Source organism: Heterodontus francisci, chromosome 8, assembly GCF_036365525.1.
Source record: "Heterodontus francisci isolate sHetFra1 chromosome 8, sHetFra1.hap1, whole genome shotgun sequence".
NCBI lineage: Eukaryota > Metazoa > Chordata > Chondrichthyes > Heterodontiformes > Heterodontidae > Heterodontus > Heterodontus francisci.
Genome location: NC_090378.1, coordinates 103,212,900 through 103,236,955, shown reverse-complemented (window position 1 = coordinate 103,236,955; position 24,056 = coordinate 103,212,900). Strand labels below are relative to the sequence as shown.

At 43.3% G+C, this 24,056-nt stretch overlaps 1 protein-coding gene across 1 annotated transcript in view; it reads right to left on the bottom strand.

Annotated features, from left to right (window-relative positions):
- The window catches only part of astn1 (astrotactin 1), a 2,863,484-nt gene that overhangs the window by 1,626,927 nt on the left and 1,212,501 nt on the right, over window positions 1–24,056 (bottom strand). Inside the window, exon 6 of the mRNA XM_068038084.1 lies at window positions 8,946–9,092. Coding sequence (XP_067894185.1) covers window positions 8,946–9,092 — 147 coding nt within the window. The remainder of the gene's footprint in view (window positions 1–8,945; window positions 9,093–24,056) is intronic.

Below are 24,056 nucleotides of genomic sequence, written 5' to 3'. Positions count from 1 at the left end.
ATTTCTTGATTACTTCTTGCCTTCTTTGTAACTATTTATTTAAACACCTGAAGGGAGATTTTCAATTTTCTATCAGAGTATAAATTATATCACTGAACTGTATGTACTGCAACAGCCTGCTGTTGTATATTGTTTAAAGCCATAAGGGTAGTTGGTGGTTGTTGGTGTCTTCTTCCAACAACAGTAGCAATGAACCAGTTAATGAGAAAACTTAGGGGGAGATTTTCTACTTGCGTGCTAAACAGGCATGATATTGGCAATTCATGCCCAATGTGGTATTGGGAGGCCCCAACCACTTTCAGTTCCAAGACTCATTAATATTCTTCCAGCGAGCTGCAGACAACAAATGGGTGACCCAATGCAGCTCACTGGCTTCCTGCAGCAGAACATTGACCTGTAGCATGCAGCCAGCTGGTAGGTAAGGTAAATGGGGGTGGGGGTGTGAGGTGCGGAACAGATGCCAGGGGCAGTGGGGTTGCAAGAAAAGACTTGGCGGTGGGCTAGAATTTTTGGGGGGCGATGAGGGTTGGAGCAGCACTATTGCTCTTCTTGGTTCTACAAAAATCTTGAAAAGTGAACAAAAAACATACTTTTCTCAGAGGAGGTCTCTAGCGGTCCTTGCAAGGGATGTTGGTTAGGCTTCTCAATGCATGGACAAAGTGAGACTGGCATGTGTTGTGCATGGCCTGCCCATTTCTCCAAGAAAATTGCAATCGGGGCCCTTCAACAAGTATAGAACTCTGATTTGCATATTCACATGGCTTCCTATCTGTTTTAGGCAGGAATTTAAACCTGAAAATTGAATTGGGCACACAAATGAATGTCCAAGGTGCCCACCACGCATTCTTCAGGCGAGAAATGAGCAGTTGACTAGCTCCGGTTAATGTCTTAATATTGTTCACACAGTTATCAGACATTACTAAGGATTTCATGTCGATTCAATAAACTACAGGCCTTTCAAGAATGAAATATTATATTATTATAATATTAGGAAATACTGTTAGATGCAAAGGGTGGTAAAAGTTTGGAACTCTCTTCCAATTGTTAATTTGAAATCTGAAGAAATGATAGATTTTTGTTAATCAGAGGTATTAAGGGCTATGGGCCACAGGTGGGTCGATGGCATTAGGTCACAGATTGGTCATGGTCCTCTTGAATAGTGGAACAGGCTTGAGGGGATAAATGGCTTACACCTGTACTTATGCTCCTATAAAGTAATGAACTGTCTTCCAACATGAATTTGAAGTTAACTATTGTTATTTTCGCTCAGAACAGATTGAACACGGTCCAAATGCATATGAGTGCCCTTACCTTGGGGTGGAATCAATTTTTTGCCCATTTTGCCATCCAGAAATTATTTTCCTTCAGATGGTGAGATCTTTCCATAAGCCCAGTACAATGATGCAACCACAAAGGGAGTTAAAAGCAATCAAGTCTTTCAAACACATCTGCAGAGCCCCTGTGCATCCTGATTTGCAGTCTACTGGTCACCTTGACATTCCTTTTCTTGTCCCACCTCTCCTCTTTCTCCACACTACAATGTAATCACTCATTGGCAAGGTTCTACATATCACTGTAAGATATTACTAAAACCTTTCATCCAGTCACATTTCCAAGTGACTGCTCAACACATGGCACAATATAAAGCTTTATCATTTGTTCATAGTTTTTGCTAACATGGTGGATTTCAAAGGAATCTTTATACACTAGAAAAAACTAATAGTTGAATGAAACACTTTCGAGCTGGGAAGACTTCTTTACATCTACAAATCCTCCAGAATACAGGGGGGAGTTCTCCCATGCTATTGGATGCAGCTTTGGAGGTGGGGGTTGGATGCTGGGAAAATTCAAAAAAAAGGTGGTGGGCCAGTATCCCAACATCTTCTCGCCTCCTTCCATTTTTCCCAAAGGTGGGTTGTGTTGTCGGCAATCCATGCAGCAGCAGTGGGAAGCCAATTAAGGGGCCAATTAAGAGCCAATTTCCCAAGGCAAAGGCTTTTTATTAGCAGCAAACAGTTCACATGCAGTGTCTGGAGCTCGGCAAGTTACAAGAGGCGAGTGCACAGCAGGAAGTCATTGAAGCCTGAAACTGGCAGGCACTCAGAACTATAAAGGGGGAAAGCAAGCCTGAGGTCAGCCATCGGCAGAAGCTTGCCATTACAGAAGCACCTCATTGAGTCTGCTGTTACTGACAGCGTTGGGGTAAAGACATTGTTGTAAGTTCCTGCAGTTTCATTTGACACCTCAATGGGGCTTCAGACCCTTGTGTCTTTGAGCTTGCACAGGGACATGGGGTCTATTCTGAGGTCAGGTGGACCACTGAGGAGGAGTTGCAGTGTTATACAACTCAGCAGCCACAGGAGGAAGGCTAGCAACTGGAAGAGGAGTAGCATCTGCAGCATGCAATACGCCCACATACAACTGGATGCAGCAGAGTGGTTGGCCAAAGGTGAGGAGATAGAAAAAAGGAGCTACTGTTGGCATAGGATCTGCAGGCAAAGTGCCAGCTTCTCGGACCTCTCCGAACAGCAGTGCCTCCAAAGTTTTAGACTCTTGGGGAAGGTGGTGGCAGACCTGAGGCTAGAGGCTAGAAAGTAGTAGCAGTAAAGGTGACCATGGCATTGAATTTCTTTGCATCCAGATCATTCCAGGGGTCAGCAGCTGATATCTTGCAATATGCCACCCCGATAATGGATATCTTGTATACGAGGGCATTGGACTGCATAAGATTTGAAACAGATGGTGCCAGTCAGGCCCAGAGGGCTGTCTGCTTCACCTCCGCGTCAGGATTCCCTGAGGCGCAGGGCATGATCGGCTGTATCCACGTGGCCATCAAAGCTCTGTCAGACCAGTCAGATGCATTTGCAAATGGGAAGGAATTCCACTCCTTCAACGTGCAGCTGGTATGTGACCACTGCAAAAGGATCCTCCAAGTGTATGCAAGACTTCCAGGTAGCTGCCATGACATATTCATCCTGAGGCAGTGTCAGGTATTTCAATTCTTCAGCCCACTGGACCGCCTCTGTGGATGGCTCATGGGTGGCAAGGGGTGTGCCCGTTGACACTATTGTGGAACCCTAACACAGAGGCACATGAGAGATACAGCAGCCATTTGATGACCAGGGCAACCAGTAAGCGGCCCATTGGTTTGCTGAAAATGCAATTCCAGTGCCTTGGCCGATCTGGGAGCGGCCTCCACTGCAGCCCTTCAAGGGTCTCACGTATAGTGATGGTGTGTGGCACTCTGTGCAAATACAGTGAGTAGAACTAGTGCCAGAGGATGGTGCTGACCTTTCAGCATCCTCAGAGGAGGAGGAGAAAGGAAGATGACGATCGGCCAGTGGAGCATACCCATCCAAAAGGTCCTGATGCTGTCTGTGCCCATTAACCTGCCTGCCAAGGAAGCCCATGACAAACTTATCCAAGCAATATTTACCTGAGTATGGGGTGTGCAGAACTGCACTACTGGCAGTTGGACCCCTGTAACACCAGTTGTGGCTGCAATCAAAACTGTATCCCAACATACAGATTTCCTTGCTCAAGCTGCTACCCCTCCCTGTGACCCATCACATTCACTGAGTTCACATCCATTCAGTTCCAAATGGTCAATGTGCAATGGGGCACTAGGAAGTGCATGAGACTAAGCAGGTGGCCAAGAAAAATGGTTTCATTGCAAAAAGGTATTCATCACGACAGTGACATTAAAGGAGCCACCCATGTGAATCCCATTGTGCAACTGAGACTGTTTCCGCATTCTCTTCCTCGTACTTTTACGTGGTTCTACCCCTGAGGCTGGAGCAGATGAGGAGGCAACCTGCTCAGTTTTCTGCTCCAGTGAATGAGATGCCCGTGGTGCATGTCCTCTGGGTTGCGGTGCCCATGAGGGCTCTGCCACAGATTACCCAACTGGCATCTGTGCACGGGCAACCTCAGTCGTAAGGGAAAAGCCGCAGCGTTTATGGCTCTGCCAGAGGGGCCAAGGGAGTAGCTAGAGACTGGGGGGCAGGGGGCTGGTGGTGGGAGGGCTTTGAGAACAGCCCCATTGCCATTATCCCTGCCTCCCTCTGCCCTTTCAGGACCTATCTACACTTCACTACTAACCAGCAGCAGGTGAGCACTTGGCTGTGTTTCCATGCAGTTCTGAGCCTTTACTGCAAGCGACTGATAAATGCTGCTCATGGTTGCTGACATTCTGTGGAAGCTGGTGTGCTGGTCCTGCATGTACTTGTTGGCCTGTCGCATATGACTCTCTATAAGGGTGGCCGCTCTTTAAATGGAGGATGTCATGTGCTCATATGCCTGAGTAATCGCAGCACTCATGGCCTGGATGGACTCATCCAACTTCTGCACAAGGGTGTACACTGCCTCAGGAAACGTTGCCAGACACCCACACATCTAATTCCCTTTGCTGCAACATGAGCACCCACTTCCTGCATGCCCCCCCGAGATCCAGCATCTGTTTCGAGTTGAGCATGGCTGCAGCTTTCCTCATTTCTCCGATGAGGACTTCCCACAGCTGTCTTTGCCTTCATCACCTCCTCCCGCTCACCTTGTGTCACCCTTTCAACCCGTGACTGAAGCCCCACTGAGGTGAGTGTCTCTGCACCGGTGGAGTGTGTGCATGACTCATGTGGCGGTGCTTCCTCATGTGGCTTCTGCTGAGCCAACAGCTTTGCCCCTGCAAGAGATGTAGACATCAGTTGGTGAAGCACATCGGCGATAGAAATTTCATTGTGCAGAGTTCTGCTAAAGATGTGAGAGAGTCATGGCTGCCAGCTGAGAGTTACAGGGCACTCACCTTATCAATCCTCAAGAGGTCACTGAAGCACTTCCTGCAGTGTATCCAAGTCCTGTTCACGACACTGCAGCTGCTGACCTCCTCAGTTACCTCCAGCCAAGCCTGCTTGCTCATGCTGGCTGGCATCCTTCTCCCGTCCTCTGGATACAGCACCTGCTTCCGTGCCCTCACTGGTGTCAGAGAAAAGTGATGCAGCTCTTCCCCATATCCTGCAGACGTTGCTTCTCCAAATTAACTCAGCAGTATTCTTATTGCAGCCACTGTGAAGGCTGCCGATGGGCCTTTACGTCTCGTGTGCTCATTTGCGCTCCCGACCCATCATCCTACCTGCCATCCCTAACTGGATAGCAATCTCAGTGATAAGTTCCTAATTCAACGTCTTCCAGAAGATTGTACTGGAAGTTCTGCCGGTTGCGTGTCCATGTTTCCAACCTGGAAATGACCCCATTGTCTGAGAGAAATCTAAGTCAGAAAGATTCCGCCCGACATTTTTAATTTTTACAACCTTTAAGTCTTTACATAAAATGTATATTGCGATGGTGAAAGGGTATATTTTGCTTGTGAGGAAGTTTAGGCTTTTCTGCTTATTAATAACCTATTACTATTAAGAATTGTCTTGCATATTATGTGTATCTATCAACAAAAATGAAATGGGGCTAAATTGGTTAGCCCCTGAAATCAGGTATGGGGATCGTGAAGCTTGATTAACCAGGGCCCATTCAATGTCATGCAAACAGCAAGCCAATTAATGCTGCCTGCTCATTAGAATGATTGTTGTGTGCAGCCAGCGCTAACAGGGCTGTTCATTGGCTGCACGCATCAGCAGAGGTCTCAAAGTCGTAAAGTTGGCAAAATGTCACTAGTGGAGTGCTGCAAGGATCAGTGCTGGGGCCTCAGCTATTTATAATCAATATTGATGACTTAGACGAAGAGACTTAGAGTAATATCTCTAAACTTGCTGATGACACAAAGTTAGGTGAGAATGTCAGCTGTGAGGAGGATACAAAGATGCTGCAAAGAGATATAGATAGGTTAAGTGAGTGGACAACAAGGTGGCAAATGGAGTATAATGTGTGAAAGTTTGAGGTTATTCACTTCGGAATAAGAATAGAAAAGCAGAATGTTTTTTAAAAGGTGTGAAACTTGTAAATGTTGATTGCCAGAGAGACTTGGGTGTACTTGTACAAGGAACACAGAAAGTTAGAATGTAGGTACAGCAAGCAAAATGGAATGTTGGCTTTTATTGCTGGGGGATTGGAGCACGAGAAAAAGGAAGTTTTGCTACAATTGTACAGGGCTTTGGTGAGACCACTCCTGGAGTACTACATGCCGTTTTAGTCCTCATATCTAAGGAAGGATAGACTTGCCTTGGAGGCAGTACAGCAAAGGATCAGTAGATTGGTTTCTGGGATAAGAGGGGTGTCCTATGATGACAGGCTGAGTAAATTGGAGATTAGAAGAATGAAAGGTGAGCTCATTGAAACTTACAAGATTCTGAGGGGGTTTAACAGAGTAGACATTGAGGTTGTTTCCCCTGGCTGGGGTATCCAGAGCATGGCAGCACAGCCTCAGAATAAGGGGGTTGATCATTTAGGACTGAAATGAGAAGAAATGTCTTCACTCAGAGGTTGTGAATTGTTGGAATTCTCTACCCCAGAGGGTTGTGGATGCTCCATTGTTGAGTATATTCAAGACTGAGATTGATACATTTTTGATCTCTCAGGGAATTAAGGGACATGGGGAGTGGGCGAGAAAGTCGAGTTGAGGTAGAAGATTAGCCATGACCATATTGAATGGTGGTGTAGGGTCAAGGGACCAGATGGTCTACTCCTGCTCCTATTTCTTATGGTATTACAATTATGTAACATGCTGTCCAACTTTCAATCTAAAGAAACTTTTATAGCAGCTGCATCTCTCATTTTCTTTTTTCAGGGTATCCATATCTTACGAAAGAAAAGTTGTGTAACAGCACAAAAGAGTACAAATATTACTTTCAGATTCTTGGTCACACTTCCTTTTTCCCAACATTTGCTATTATAAATTGCATGTCAATATTTTACATTTACTTTTCATCATTTTATTTTGTTCAAGAAACCAACAAAGTCATTCAAAATGCCTTTTAAAAAAACTCCACTCCTATGTTCTCAGTAACTGAAATTATTAATGTGTAAATATGATTTCAAACAAAAACAGCAAAATTAAAAAGCGATATCTTTCACAACGACATGGTTACATTTAATCAATTAATTTTCTTCTGTATGTTTTCAATACCTTCAATAAAGTGCTTACTTCAAGTTTCAGTTTGTCTCAAAAGTCTGGGCTTTGACTGGATAATTCTCCCTCACAACAGGCATGGGAATTTTAATCACATCTGTGTATAATGAATCTCTGCAGAATTTACTGATATACATCTGTGCGTCAACAGGAGTTGAATGACAGAAGAATGAGTCTCCTCATGCTCTGAGGATTTGGTAGTATCTTAGGTTTCCCTTCAAAGGAAAAAAGTGAAAATCTAATTTTCAAAGTTTTTATTTCAGTAAAGTGATGAATTTAAATCAATGCAATAGTAGCAGTATTTATGAACTCCTAACTGGGGAAGAAATTCATCTCAGGCAGTGGAGCAAAATGAGCCATATTAGATCGGATCAGCTACCCACTATATATTGCAGTCAATGGAATTAAATATCAGGCGCTGTGTTGAACGGGCGGCTGATCCATTTTGCGCCATTGCTTGAGACAAATTTCCACCCCGAACAGTCCAACAATTGTGCCAACTGAAAAATTATTCCAGTTTAACAGATTAGGGAGGACCAAGGGACATGAATTTAAACGATGTATGTGTAGAAATAGACTGGATGTTAAATAGTTGGTCTTTTTCTCGATCCTCTGGGATACATTGTGGCTGATATAGTGGATGCTACCTCTCTGCATGCTTTTAAGAGGGAGTTGGATTGGTTCTTGACTGGGGTAGAGATCACAGCATATAAAAGGCATGTGTCTTTACAAGTAACACTTGGTCCACCTGATACCCCAGATGAGTTTCGATTGTCTGAGGAGATTGGAGAGGAATTTTCCAGGGTATTTTTTCTCTTATTAGCTCTGTTTTTTTTTTCTCCTATCAAGAAATTACATTTACTCGGACCTTTTGTCCCTTTATTAAATAAGCAGAAAATTACATTAAATTGCTTCAAGGCAATTGCATATAGAGAGAATTCAACGTATGACTTGAAAAGTGCTGTTGGAGTACCTGAGGATGCAAAAGGGTTTGAGGAGGAGATTGATGATGAGAACATCTCGGGGGAATTGTAGGCTAATGATTCAAAAGGAGCCAACAGCAGTTCCAACCCCATTTTTCTGGTCTCCCTTGCTACTTAAAACGGTTAGATCTTGCTCGGCTGTGAGTACTTCTCATCCTAGGAACCTGAGTGCTCCAAAAGCCCTCCATCAAACCTGCTGGACCCAAAGGAACCTCCCCAAACTCATCCTCTCCCTCCCCCATACTCTCAGATCCTGAAACTTACATTTATTGCTCATAAATCTTTAAATCACATTTCCAGTCCTTCCCTGATTAAAGAACTGTCTCAATGCTCCTAGTTTTTGACTGCTGTCCCTCCAATGCCCCCAGATCTCAGGATCACATCTTCTAGTGTTCCTAAATCTGCCTCATTGTCCCCCAAATCCTGCTTGCATCCTTTATTATTAATACAAAGGCAATGAAGTCAAGCTCTCATTGTTGAAAGGTTGCAGATGTGTTATCATTAGACATTCTAATGGTTTCTACATCAAGTTATCAATGCTGGAGGCAGCAAAGGATTTTGATTCCTCCTACCCCTTACATTCGGTGCAATAAATGAATTTACTGATTTAATTACTGTCCGTCTCTTATGTGGTTCTAAAATGTCCTGAATTAATATCCACTGGATAAGCTGACACCGGGTCGTTCATTTTTCCATTTTAAATATAAAAGTTTATATTTCAATTTAATTATATTACATTGACAAAACTTACTTCCCTCTACAACTTTTTCCACTCTCTAAGTTCTAAATTATACTGGGATATGATGTTATTACTAATGCACTAATAATATACCTTCCCCTAAGCATCATGCTCTAATGCATTGAACCAACAATAGATCCGCTGTACTCACCGTCTGCAATGAGATGTTCTGGGACATGAAGAACAACTTTGACGGACAAAGGACAGGTCAGATGGGAGCCATAAACCAACCCAATTACGCATCCTATCACACTTATCAGTGTAAGGGTGGTTTTATTGATAGGGCTGCGGGGGGAACCTGAAAGCAAGAAGAAATGGAAAATAATTGTTAGTTATTGTTATATTGCTGCATCATCTAAAATGACTTAAGAACTATATTGTTCAAGCATATGTATATATAACTTTAGAATGCTACATCACTCACTACTGCACTACAACCTGTATACCAAACACACATTGTATCATTCCACCACAAACAAAGAGATGGGAGAAAATATGATGCAAGCTCCAGTATCTGTCTAAAATGTGATTATTTAAGAAGCAATGTGAACCATAACACATAACAGATCTCAATTTGAAGAAAATTCCACTGATTTGTGTTTTAATATTTTGTTAGGTAAGGAATGAATTTTGCTGCTATATATTATGGAGCACAAGCAGTGTGTGTGTGTGTTTGTGTCTGTCTGTGTCTGTGTCTATGTGCACAAGTGAACACCAAAGAGAGATAGAGAGAAAACACTTATTCAACATGCGTTGTTACCAAAAGTCTTCACCGAGTTTATGGGTGCTTACCAATAGTTGTTTCAGCCTGAATCTAAAAGGAAAACTTGCCAAAAGCTCCCTCAATGAATCACTGGTACATTTACTGCCCAGTTTGGATCTGGGTCATGCAAACCAGAAATGTTCTTGGTTTAATATGCTAAATTAGCTCTATAGGTGTAGTGGTTAGGAAGCTACAATAGGCCTCAGCAGTGCTTAGTTATTTTTTTAGAGATACAGCACTGAAACAGGCCCTTCGGCCCACCGAGTCTGTGCCGACCATCAACCACCCATTTATACTAATCCTACACTAATTCCATATTCCTACCACATCCCCACCTGTCCCTATATTTTCCCTACCACCTACCTACACTAGGGGCAATTTCTAATGGCCAATTTACCTAATAACCTGCAAGTCTTTGGCATGTGGGAGGAAACCGGAGCACCCGGAGGAAACCCAAGCAGACACAGGGAGAACTTGCAAACTCCACACAGGCAGTACCCGGAATTGAACCCGGGTCGCTGGAGCTGTGAGGCTGCGGTGCTAACCACTGCGCCACTGTGCCGCCCCAGAGAGGGAGAAAAAGTCAGGCAGTATTTCTCCTCCTAATTACTATCTAGTGGCTCCTTCTGGAAAATGTGTAGACAGGAATGGTTCATCTTTGACGCCAATCATCAAAGATCCTATTATCATATCCGAGCCTGAGTCAGTGCCCTCAGGGGTGAAGTAGAGGGAATAAATAACAACCTGTCAAAATCTAATGTGCTTCATTGAGATGTTCCAATCAATCCAAGTGTCCAATTATAACTAGAGAGTCCAGAAAATCATTCACTATTACTTCAAGGATCTGCACAAGTTTCCCCAGAACTCTCAAGGAAATGGTATGTTTGGGAGGAAAGATTATGTATTGGGGTGACATACGGAAGTCACTTTTTGTTTCTGATTGATGATGCTGGTTAGTGTTCCAGTTCTTTTTCCCCGTACCCAGTTTGTTACTGCTCCACTGTAAGTGTTGATATTGACTAAACAAACGTAAATTAACACTGCGATCTTATTCTAGAATCTGCTCTGTAATATTCAGTGTTGGTAACGACAAACAGCAAAGCTTCAGAAGTGCAATTCAAAAGCTATCAAAGATTTCACAACAGTTCCTCCTAGAGTGTGAGAATTATCACACAACGACACAGAATGCAAAAGCAAATTGCAGCAAGTTTCCGCAATGACAAACATACTGTAAAACTGATTAAAGACTTCAAATAAAATTAGAATTGAACAGTACATTTGAAAATATTGAATTGAAAAAAAAACCTATTTGAGTTCAGGACCATTTGAGCTACACTTCTGGTTTCAGAAATTATTTTAACCCTTCAGTTAACAATAGCTCATGTAACTCACTTTTAGCTTTCCATTAATCCATATATAAAGCATCTGAGCTGACTTTGCCCAGAATTAAGAACACTACAGAAAGAATTAACCTAGAGACTGAGATGAAGGTGTAACATGCATGCTTGACTTTTAAAATGTGGCATTTTGAGAGGTAAGCTGATAATTTCATGAAGATTTGTCAATTAGTCAGGGATGTCTATGAACATACATATGAATTAAGAGCAGGAATAGGCCTGTCGGCCCCTCGAGCCTGCTCCGCCATTTGACAAGATCGTGGTTGATCTGATTGTGGCCTCAACTCTACTCTCCTGTCTACCCCCTATATCCTTTGGCTCCCTTGTTAATCAACAATCTACCTAACTCAGCCTTAAAAATATTCAATGACCTAGCCTCCATCGTTCTCTCGGCAAGAGAATTTCACAGATTATCTAGCCTCTCAGGGAAAAAATTTCACCCCAGCTCCATCTTAAATGGGAGACGCCATATTTTTAAACTGTGTCTCCCAGTTCTAGTCCCTCCCATAAGGGGAAACATCCTCTCAGCATCCACCCTTTCAAGTTCCCTCAGGATTTTATATGTTTCAATAAGATCACCTCTCATTCTTCTAAATTCCAATGGATATAGGCCCAACCTGTCCAACCTTTCTTCATAAGATAACCCCTTCATCCCAGGAATCAGTCGTGTGAAACTTATCATGAACTTCTAATGTAATTATATCCTTTCTTAAGTAAGGAGACCAAAACTGTACACAGTACTCCAGATGTTAGGCTAACTAGCCTATAGTTTCCTACTTTCTGTCTCCCTGATTTCTTGAAAAGGGGAGATGCATTCACTATTTTCCAATCTGATGGAGCATTTCCAGAATCTTGGGATTTTTGGAAAATTACAACCATTGCATCTACTAGCTCAGCACATACTTTTTTTTTTAAGACCCTAGGATGCAGGCCATCAGATCCTGGGGACGTCAGCCTTTAGTTCTAAAAGTTTTCTTAGTACCCTTTCCCTGGTGATTGCAACTGCAGCTCTACTGTCCTACCCTCTAGCCTAATTCCCCAGTTCTCTTTAGCTAGCTCTGCCTTCATACCTTCATAATTGCCTTTATTTAAGTTTAAAACTCTAGTTTTAGACTCACACTTCTCACTTTCAAACTGAATGCAAAATTCTATCATGTTATGATCACTGCTACCTCGAGGCTCCTTCACTATAAGGTCACTAATTAATCCTGTCTCATTACACATTACCAGATCTAGAATAACCTGCCCTCTGGTTGGCTCTAGAACATGCTGCTCAAAGAAATTGTCCCGAATACACTCTATGAACTCATCTTCCAGGCTACCTTTGTCAATCTGATTCGTCCAATCTATATGTAGATTAAAATCACCCATGATTATTGCTGTACCTTTCCTACAAGCCCCCATTATTTCTTCCTGTATACTCTGTCCTACAGTATAGCTACTGTTAGTAGGCCTATAAACTACTCCCACAAGTGACTTCTTTCCTTAGTGATTTCTTATCTCTACCCAAGCAGATTCCACACCTTGATCTTTAGAACTAAGGTCATCTCTCACTACTTTACTAATGTTACCCTTAATTAACAGAGCTACCCTACAACATTTTCCAGTCCTTTTTTTTCATTCAGTCACAGAATGTGGGTGTTGCTGGCCAGGCCAGCATTTATTGCCCGCCCCTAATTGCCCTTAAGAAGGTGGAGGCGAGCTGCCTTCTTGAACTTGCAGTCCATGTGGGGTAGGTACACCCACATTGCTGTTGGAAGGGAGTTCCAGGATTTTGACCCAGTGTCAGTGAAGAAACGGCAATATATTTCCAAGTCAGGATGCTGTGTGGCTTGGAGGGGAACTTGCAGGTGGTGGTGTTCCCATGAATCTGCTGCCCTTGTCCTTCTAGTTGGGTTAGGAAGGTGCTGTCGAAGGAGCCTTGGTGCATTTCTGCAGTACATGTTGGAGATGGTACACACTGCTGCCACTGTACGTCAGTGGTGAAGGGAGTAAATGTTTGTGAATGGGGTGACAATCAAGTGGACTGCTTTGTCCTGGATGTTGAGCTTCTTGAGTGTTGCTGGAGCTGTACCCATCCAGGCAAGTGGAGAGTATTCCATCACACTCCTGACTTGTGCCTTGTAGATGGTGGACAGGCTTTGGGGAGTCAGGAAGTGAGTTACTCACCACAGGATTCCTAGCCTCTGACTTGCTCTTGTAGCCACAGTATTTATATGGCAACACCAGTTCAGTTTCTGGTCAATGGTAACCACCAGGATGTTGATAGTGGGGGATTCAGTGATTGTAATGCCATTGAATGTCAAGGGGAGATGGTTAGATTCTCTCTTGTTGGAGATGGCCATTGCCTGGCACTTGTGTGGCACGAATGTGACTTGCCACTTATCAGTCCAAGCCTGGATGTTGGTCCAGGTCTTGCTGCATCTCCATAAGGGCTGCTTCAGTATCTGAGGAGTCACGAATGGTGCTGAACACTGTGCAATCATCAGTGAACATCCCCACTTCTGACCCAAAATAAAAACAAGAAATGCTGGAAATACTCAACAGGTCTGGCAGCATCTTTGGAGAGTGAAGCAGAGTTAACATTTCAGGTCAGTGACGCTTCATCAGAACTGTAATAGGTTGTAAACAAATAAATCGGGGTGGGGCAAGAGATAACAAAGGGCATGATAGTCCAGAGGGTCACAAAGAATATCTGACCAGAAGGTCACGGAGCAAAGGCAAACCGTATGATAATGGTGTATTGAAAGACAAATCGTTAGTGCAGAGAGGGTGTTAATTGACAGAAAAATGAACAGCCCTGGCCCAAAGCACAGACATGAAAAAAAAAGTGAGGGCACATGGTAAAAAAATGAATGATGAAAAAACTAAAATACATAAACAAATAAAAATAATAAAGAAAAAAAATGAAAAAATAACTAAAAATAACCTTATTATTGAAGGGAACGTCATTGATGAAGCAGCTGAAGATGGTTGGGCCTAGGACATTACCCTAAAGAACTTCTGCAGTAATGTCCTGGGACTGAGATGATTGACTTCCAACAACCACAACCATCTTCCTTTGCGCTAGGTACGACTCCAACCCGCGGGGGGTTTTCCCACTGATTCCAGTTTTGCTGGTGCTCTTTGATGCCATGCTCGGTCAAATGCTGCCTTAATGTCCAAGGGCAGTCACTCTCACCTCACCTCTTGAGTTCAGCTCTTTTGTCCATGTTTGAACCAAGGCTGTAATGAGGTCAGGAGCTGAGTGGACCTGGAGGAACCCAAACTGAGCATCACTAAGCAAGTTATTGCAAAGCAAGTGCTGCTTGATAGCACTGTCAATGACACCTTCCATCACTTTACTGATGATTGAGAGTAAACTGATGGGGCAGTAATTGGCCGAGTTGGAGTTGTCCTTCTTTTTGTGTACAGAACACAAATTTTCCACATTGCTGGGTATATGTCAGTGTTATAGCTGTACTGGAACAGTTTGGCTTGGGGCACAGCTAGTTCTGGAGCACAAATGTTCAGTTCTATTGCCAGAATGTTGTCAGTGCCTGTAGCCTTTGAAGTATCCAATGCCATTTCTTGATATCACGTGGAATGAATCAAATTCGCTGAAGACTGGCATCTTTGATGCTGGGGACTTCAGGAGGAGACTGAGATGGATCATCCACTTCTCACTTCTGGCTGAAGATGGATGCAAATGATTCAGCCTTATCTTTCGCACTGATGTGCTGGGCTCCCCCATCATTGAGGATGTGGATATTTGTGGAGCCACCTCCTCCAGTTAGTTGTCTAATTGTCCACCACCATTCACGACTGGATGTGGCAGGACTGTAGAGCTTAGATCTGATCCGTTGGTTATGGGATCGCTTAGCTCTGTCTGTCACATGCTGCTTACACTGTTTGTTATGCAAGTACTCCTGGGTTGTGGCATCACCACGTTGACACCTCATCTTGAGTTAGGGCTGGGGCTGCTCCTGGCATACCATGCTGCACTATTCATTGAACCAGTGTTGATCCCCGGCTTGATGTTAATGGTAGAGTGTGGAATATGCCGGGCCATGAGGTGACAGATTGTGGTTGAGTACAAATCTGCTGCTGATGATGGCCCACAGCGCCTCATGGATGTCCAGTTTTGTGTTGCTAGATCTGTTCGAAATCTATCCCATTTAGCACAGTGGTAGTGCCACACAACACGATGGAGGTTATCCTCAATGTGAAGACGGGACTTTATCTCCACAAGGACTGTGCACGGAGAGATGCATCTGCGGCAGGCAGATTGGTGAGGACGAAGTCAAGTATGTTTTTCCCTCTTGTTGATTCCTTCACCACCTGCTGCAGACCCAGTCTAGCAGCTATGTACTTTAGGACTCTGCCAGCTCGGTCAGTAGTGGTGCTACCAAGCCACTCTTGGTGATGGACATTGAAGAGTCCCACCCAGAGTACATTTTGCGCCCTTGCCACCTTCAGTGCTTCCTCCAACTGTTGTTCAACATGGAGGAGTACTGATTCATTAGCTGAGGGGGGGCGGTCAGTGGTAATCAGCAGGAGGTTTTCTTGCCCATGTTTGACCTGATGCCATGAGACTTCATGGGTTCCAGAATGCATGTTGAGGACTCGCAGGGAAACTCCCTCCCAACTGTAGACCACTGTGCCACCACCTCTGCTGGGTCTGATACCTGGGACGTTGTAAGGTATGATTCGGTGACTATGACTATGTCAGGCAGTTGCTTGTCAAGTCGGTGGTACAGCTCTCCCAACTTTGGCATAAGCCCCCGGATGTTCATAAGAAGGACTACGCAGGGTGCACAGGCCTGGGTTTGCCATTGTCTTTTCCAGTGCCTAGGTCGATGCAGGATGGTCCATCCTGTTTCATTCCTTATCGACTTTGTAGCGGTTTGATACAACTGAGTGGCTTGTTAGGCCATTTCAGACAGCAGTTAAAAGTCAACCACATTGCTGCGGGTCTGAAGTTACATGTAGGCCAGACCAGGTAAGGACAGCAGAATTCCTTCCCTAAAGGACATTAGTGAACCAGATGGGTTTTTACAACAATCGACAATAGTTTCATGGCCATCATTAGACCAGCTTTTAATTCCAGATTTATTAATTGAATTGAACTGAATTAATTGAATGCAAATGCCACCTTCTACCGTGGTGGGATTTAAACCCATGTCCCCAGACCAATACATTGGGTCTCTGGGTTACTAGTCCAGTGATAATACCACTTTCTGAAATATCAAGTATGCTTGAATATTCAGGTCCCAACCTTGGTCACCTTGTAGCCACATCTCTGGAATGGCGGTCAGGTCATGCATATTTCTTTTTATTTGTGATAACAATTCATCCATTTTGTTACAAATGTTGCGTGCATTCAGACCAGAGCCTTTAGTTCTGACTTTTTACATTTTTGCTAATTTTGGCCTTATCTGCTCCCTCTCTCTTAAATGTGTAAGATTAAGTTTCTCCCTTGCTGCCACTCTCTGATTTTCATTACCTCGCTACCTTGCTCTACTGCCTTGTCCTTTCCCTTTAGTTTACCACATCTTTTCTCACATGATCCCTCCCCCCCACCTCACTACTTAGTTTAAAGCCCTCTTTACTGTCCTAGTTAGACAATTTACCAGAAAACTGGTCTCAACACGATTCAGATGAAGACCGTCCCTACGGTACAGCTCCCACTTTCCCCAGTATTGGTGCCAGTGCCCAATGAATCGAAACCCATTTCTCCCACACCAATCTAAGAGCCACGCATTCAACTCCTTAATCTTACTTACCCTGTGCCAATTTGCTCATGGCCCAGGTATTTATCCAGAGATTATTACCTTTGCGATTCTGCTTTTTAACTTAGATCCTAACTGCCCATACTACCTAAGCAGAACCTCTTTCCTAGTCCTATCTATGTCATTGGTACCTATTTGGACCATGACAACTGGATCTTTCCCTTCCCACTGCAAATTCCCCTCCAGCCCTGAGCAGATGTCCCGAACGCTGGCACCAGGCAGGCAACACAGCCTTCTGGACTCTTGCTCTCGGCTACAGAGAACTGACAATTCATATTCAGAGCACACATCATCATTTTGCAATAAACTCTGAAATACTTCATAGTGATAGCAGACTGTACGATATTAACCCAGCATAGGACAGTCACTCAGACAAGGAACATTAAGTATAATGTCAAGCACACATTACATTTTTAATCAGCATCTAATCAAGGACAAAACAATTCATCTGTTTGTTTAATGTTAATATGTTATGAAGAAATTCTGAAGCCATGTCCCTGAACAGCACTTATTTGCACAGCCTAGTTTAAAATTCCTTCCTCCACTTTATCAAGATTATAGACTGGTATGTCAGCTGTCTGAGCGAAACTCTTCTGTTGCTCACCATTTCTTTTGCAGCAATGTGAGTTCCTTCTTTTACACTCCAGACCTGGGGAAAACAATCAACTACATAAAACTGGAATTGCCTATCTCGCTCCTCCTCTACTGTGATGTCAAACTGGAAGAATTCTCCTGAAGAAGGTGTCAGTCACCTGATGAATATATACAGAGATAGCAGAATGCTGATATTACAGCGATCCTTCCTGGCTGCTTGAGATGACATAGTGACATAAAAATTGAGTGCAATGATCAACTTCCAATGCACAAAGATGGCTATCTGGGCAGATGACAGTGGCTGCAGGTCCAAATGTATTAGTTGGCACAACTTCCTGCTCCATCTTTGGTAAACAGCATTCTTCCAATATGTATCCCTGCAGTACGGTATCCATAGTTCCTGCGTTGCTTGTAAATTCTTGTTTCCTTTGTACGTGGTTATTTGGTGGGATGCATCCTCCTTAAGTGCTGCTTTACTCTCCTTTCCTCCATTCTCTCCTCCTCTTTCATAATAATGTCATTCAAAGTTACATCCAGCAGGAATGTCATACCTGCTTCTGAGAAGCCCTTATTGCGTATGAGCATGGGCGGGAGGTGGAGAGGCTCAAGATCTTCCAGTGCTGTCCTCACACAGGCCGCCAGAAACAAGTTCATCATACACCCATCGACTCCCATGGACGCCTTGACTACAATTCCTCAAACGCCGTTTCCTGTAAGGACTCCATCCCATTCTCCCAGTTTCTGCGTCTCCAACGCATCTGTTCTGATGATGCAACCTTCCACAACAGTGCTTCTGACATGCCTTCCCTTTTCCTCAACCGTGAAATTCCACCCCCCGCCCTGGCCACTGTGGTTGACAGGGCCCTCAACCGTGTCCGACCCATTTCCAGCACTTCTGCTCTCACCCATTCTCCATTCTCCTCCCTCCCAGAACTGCAACAGGGTTCCCCTTGTTCTCATTTTCCATCCCACCAGCCTTCACATCCAAAGGATCATCCTCCGCCATTTCTGCCACCTCCAGCATGATGCCACCACCAAACACATCTTCCCTTTCCCTCCCGTCAGCATTCCAAAGAGATCATTCCCTCCGCAACACCCTGGTCCACTCCTCCATCACGCCTGATACGTTGCCCCCTTCCCACGGCACCTTCTCATGCAATTGCAGGTGGTGTATTACCTGCCCTTTTACCTCCTCTCTCCTCACTATCCAAGGCCCTTTCCACTCCTTTCAGGTGAAGCAGCGATTTACTTGTACTTCCTTCAATTTAGTATACTGCTTTGGATGCTCACAATGCGATCGCCTCTGCATTAGGAAGACCAAATGCAGATTGGGTGACCGCTTTGCAGAACACCTCAGCTCAGTCCGAAAGCATGGCCCCGAGCTTCCAGTTGCTTGCCATTTCATCACACCACCCCGCTCCCATGCTCACATCTCTGTCCTGGGATTGCTGCAGTATTCCAGTGAACATCAACGCAAGCTTGAGGAGCAGCACCTCATCTTTCGATTAGGCACGCCTCAGCCTTGCAGATTCAACAGTGAGTTCAACAATTTCAGAGCACGACGAGCCTTTTTTTATATTTTCCTATTTTTTTCATTATTTTATTTTATTTTTGAACCACGTGCCTGATTTTCATGTGGTGCTTTTGAACAGAGCTGCTCATTACTCTGCCATGAACACTCTCTCTGGACTAATGCTTTGTCTTTCACCACAAGAATTAACACTCTCTTTGCCTTTGTTCTTTAATTTCTCCTGCCCTCTGCCATATCACACACCTTCCCTTTTGTTCTCATCCCCAAACCCCGGCCCCCAACTTCACTTTCTTAAAACCTAATTCTTCTCTAACCTTTGTCAGTTCTGATGAAAGGTCACAGACTTGAAACGTTAACTCTATTTCTCTCTCCACAGATGCTGCCTGACCTGCTGAGTATTTACAGCACTTTCTGGTTCTGTTTTATTCCAAAGTTGTCTTGGCTAAATGCTGGATTTTTAAAAAATTACTCTTAAAAGTTGTTCCCAGCTGTAATAATTGCTCCTCAAACTTTCAGTAGTCTTCAGGATCAAAACTCCTCACTTTCATCAGACTCAGCTGATCGTGATGACAGCTGCTCTTCATATTTGTAAGTTACTAACTTATCCCTAGTGCATTGTCAGCATAAATCGCATGTGCGCAATTGGGGAGGATTGACTTTGGAGTGGAAAGCCAGCAAAAAAGGCTTTCACTCCAATTTGCAGGCCAAACAATACTATGTATCCTGATTTAATGCTGAGAATTATACTGGAAATTGAGGCTATTAAGTTTTGGTCAGAAAAGGCAGGCAAGAAACGGTCTGGGAGAAATTATCATTGCTACAACAGGCCAAGCTAAATTTCTAGAGGTCTGTCAGACAGTTCGGCAAGTTCAAAGGATCGACACATGATCCTTCAACTTTAAACATTCATAATGAGATCTCTAAGGGTGGACATGGCATTGGCACCAAAGCCTTTTTTCCATTGAAAACCACTTATATTAAACTCAAAACTGAACGGCATAAACTCTAACATGTGTCAATTCAGTTGCGTACAATTGCATTTATATTTTAATAGGCCAATTTAAAGAAGGGGTATTCACTGTACAGCCTGCGGTTGTTTGACATGTTGCTGCTTGTTTGCACCTCCTCTTCACCTTTCATCCTTGGTAGCCTTGTTAATTCCAATTTCAGGGTTCCCATTCATGATCTTGCTAGCCATGCAATAAATTGGTATTTAGTACTGTTTACTCTCAATATTGCTTTTCCACCAAAATAAGGGAAAGTTCAGGGTTATCTCAGCTTCCATACAACATTTTGAGAGCACCCCCTTAAAATATTTAATATAATTATCAGTCATAACTTTATTCCCTATGGAGAAATATCTCCCACAATGGCATTATTGAAATCTGAAGCACAATGTTTAGCACCCACATTCAATCATTCTATGATTCAGTATGTTGCAGGGGTTCTGATGTTAGTAAGAAATTGGGCATGATCATAAGCTACAACAAAAAGTTACTGAATAACAATGCTGAATTGCAAGCATGTCTAGTAGTAATGTGCCACCCATCCTTGGATGCTGTAAGCTCAACAGATCGCATAAGGTTTGCAGAAGTTGACACTGTCTGTAAGGCACTCATTTCTTTACTTCAATCGAAATACTTCCTTTATAATACAGTCAAACATCAGCATCATGCTGTCTTCTGCCAGCTCAGGACAGCACCAATAAATAACCCACTAACAGACATATTCGCAATTCCAAATTATACCACAACCAAAAGTAAACTCCATTCTTGGCATGTCGACTTGAGAATAATTACCATGCAGTGATATGTATTTATAAGTTCATAAGATGACAGTACAACTGCATGAGCATCACCCTTGACACTGAGATCTGAAACACATTATCGGTATAAGCTTTTTGATTCCATTTTTTCAGCATTCCTTCAAAACTATTGATTTTGTCATAAAACTACTTTACGGCCCATTTCTCCACACTGATTTTATTGCTGTCATGTTGACCAGCCCCATAATGTTGGATGAAGAGTGGAGATCAAGTTTTACAGCAGCTGAAGTACAATTAATGTGTCACATTTTATCACTCGGGGCCTTACAGACACAAACAAAGTAATTCTACAGGAAATGATAAAAGCAAAAGAAAGTAATTAGAATTTCACTAGCTACAAATTAAGTTACAGCTGTGATATTTACAAGTCATTTACCTTGAGGGCTTCCCAGAGATTTGGATGTTTGTAAAGGTTCCAAGTGATGACAAAGCCTTAGATTTCAAACATTGAAATGGGTCTGATCAACTCCATGTTGAAAAATTCCATTATGTTAACAGAAAAAAAGTCTTGAGCAGAAGAGAAATGGATCATTAACAGCCTAATCATTTATCTGAATAACAGCAGCAGGATATCTTGTTATACCACGATGACAATCCACGGCCATTATGCAGTCTTGTTGCGAATGTCAGCACTGCCTTTTTCCTGGAGGGGTCCAGTGACATTGTGGTGCATTTGGTCAGCACCTCATAAACATCACTACAGCAATAACTTGCATTTATATAGCACCAGCAACATAATGAAACATGCCAAGTTACCTCATAAGAATGTAGGCAGACAGAAAATACTGACATTGAGCCAAAGAATGAGACATTAGGACAGGTGACCGAAAGCTTGGTCATAAAATCAGAATTTAAGGAATGTCTTAAAGGTGGAGAGAGAAGTAGAAAGGCAGAGATGTTTAGGAAGGGAATTCCAAAGCGTAGGATCAGGACAGTTGAAGAGACAACCACCAATAAAGGGGTGAAGAAAATGGGGAATGGGCAACAGACCAAATTGGAGGAGTGCAGAAATCATGAAGGGTTATAGAGCTGGAGGAGGTTACAGAGATAGGGAGGGGTGAGGCCATGGAGGAAACTGAAAACATTGATAAGAATTTTTAAATTGAGGCTTTACCAAAACAGGAATTAATGTAGGGCAGCAAGGAAGAAGAGATGACTGAAAGAGATTTGGTGCAAGTTAAGGTACGGGCAGCAGTGATTTAGATGAGCTCAAATTTATGGTTGGCAGATGATAGCCGACTAGCCAGGAGACCATTTGAATCTGGAGATTCTGGTGATTCTGGATCTGGAGAAAACAAAAGCAACGGATGAGGGATTCAGCAGCAGATGGGTGAGAATATGGAGGTAGAAGTAGGCAGTCTTATTGATGGACAGCATGAGTGATTGGAAAATATGGTTTAGCCTGGGACATTGGCCAGGGAAGCAGATGGAATCGGTGACTAGGGAACAGAGTTTGTGGCCAGGGCCGAAGACGATGGATTCATCGTTCCAATCTTTAACAGGAGGAAATTTCTGCTCATCGAGAGAGGTGGTGGTGGTGAGGTAGAGCTGGGTGTTGTCAGGGCACATGTAGGATGTGGCATTTTATTTTTGGATGATATTATTGAGGAGCAGCATGTGGATGAGAATTACTAGTGGGGCTAAGGTTAGATCCTTGGGAGACTCCACAGGGAGCAGGAAGACAAGCCATTCCCGGGGATTCTTTGCAGCTACTGGATAGGTAAGAATAAAACCAGGCAAGGGCTGTCACACTCAGCTGGCAATGGAGGATGGCATGATCAATCATGTCAGAGGGTCCAGATAGCTCAAAAAGGATGAGGAGGGATAGTGCACTATAGTCACAGTCATGTAGGGTATTACGTATGACTTTGATTACGATTGTTTCAATGCTGTGGCAGTGGTGGAAAACTGATTGCAGAGATTCAAACATGTAGCGGCAGGAAAAGTGGCACAGATTTAGGAGGTGGCAGCACATTCAAGGACTTTGGAGAGGAAAGGGAGGTTGGAAATGGGCAGTAGTTTGCAAGGTAAGAGGGGTCAAGGCTGGGTATTTTGAGGAGTTGGTTGCTACCGGCAGATGCAGAATGCACCTTAATCTGACGGGAACATCAGGATATACATGAACATGTGACTTTGTTACTCAACTGATCCCATTAATGAAACTTACATTGACTAGTTTAATTCTGAATAAGCTTGCACTTCGGAGTCATAATATCAGCCTATTTTGCGGTTCAGGTTGTGTTGACATGTTTGTTGTGACAGGCATATGCAAAGGTTACAGAAAATTCTCCCAGAAGGAAAGTCCATTGATTAGATTACGAATAAGTTTCCGGAACTTATCAGTACAGATCAGACAATGTACTGATAAATGTTGCCACATTTGTGCAATCTAAATGATGAATAAAATACCCTCTCTCATTGCAACATTAAAAATAAACAGAATCAAAAGAATGCAGATAGGGGAAACAATTCAAAGCATCTAATTCACACTATAGAAAAAACCTATGATCTTGTCACATAAACCAATTGTGGCTTGAATGATTCCAGAAATTTTACCTCTTTGACCCTGCTAAGAGGACCTTTCCTGCTATTAATCAGTGTGTGAGAAGATGCTTCCTGACACAAGTCCTGAACTTGCCTTCTATAAGTTCGTACCTCTGTCCCTTTGCCTTAAACTTGAAATACCACTCAGGATCAATATATATATATATATATTACTTATATACTTCTTAGAAAATCCCCTGTCAATCATTTTCTTCTGAGGCTGAGAATAAATCTTTCTAACCTTTGCCAGTTCTGATGAAAGGTCATCAACCTGAAAGGTTAACTTTGTTTCTCTCTCCACAGATGCTGCCAGACCAGCTGAGTATTTCCATCACTTTCTGTTTTTATTTCAGATTTCCACCATCCCCAGTATTTTGCTTTTATTTTAGTGTTGAACTCTTCTTCCTACCTGGAAGAAGTTCTGCTCTTCTCTCCAACAGGATTTCCATTTCTCTTTTACCTTGCTCACCTTCATTGCTTTCCATTTCACTCCTGGTGTTGGATAAGCTGTCTACAAAAACTCATTTTTGCAGCCACATCTCCTTCCTCAGCAACTGTCTCCAACTCCAACTTATTCCACGTGGATTGCAACTGAAGCTCCATCCTTCATGTTTCAAATCCACCCAGGATTACAGGTATCTCCGAAACGTGTAATGTTTCTCCGACTACTATTCTCACCGTATCCTGGGATCCACACTCAGTGCCATGCGCCGCCACATGTGCACACTCAACCTCTCTCTCCAGCAGCACTAACTCACCCTATCCAAAGGCTGTCCTGCTCCACAGTTTCATTTCATCCTTCGTCTTATCCGACACGTTAACAAAAAACCTTTCCTC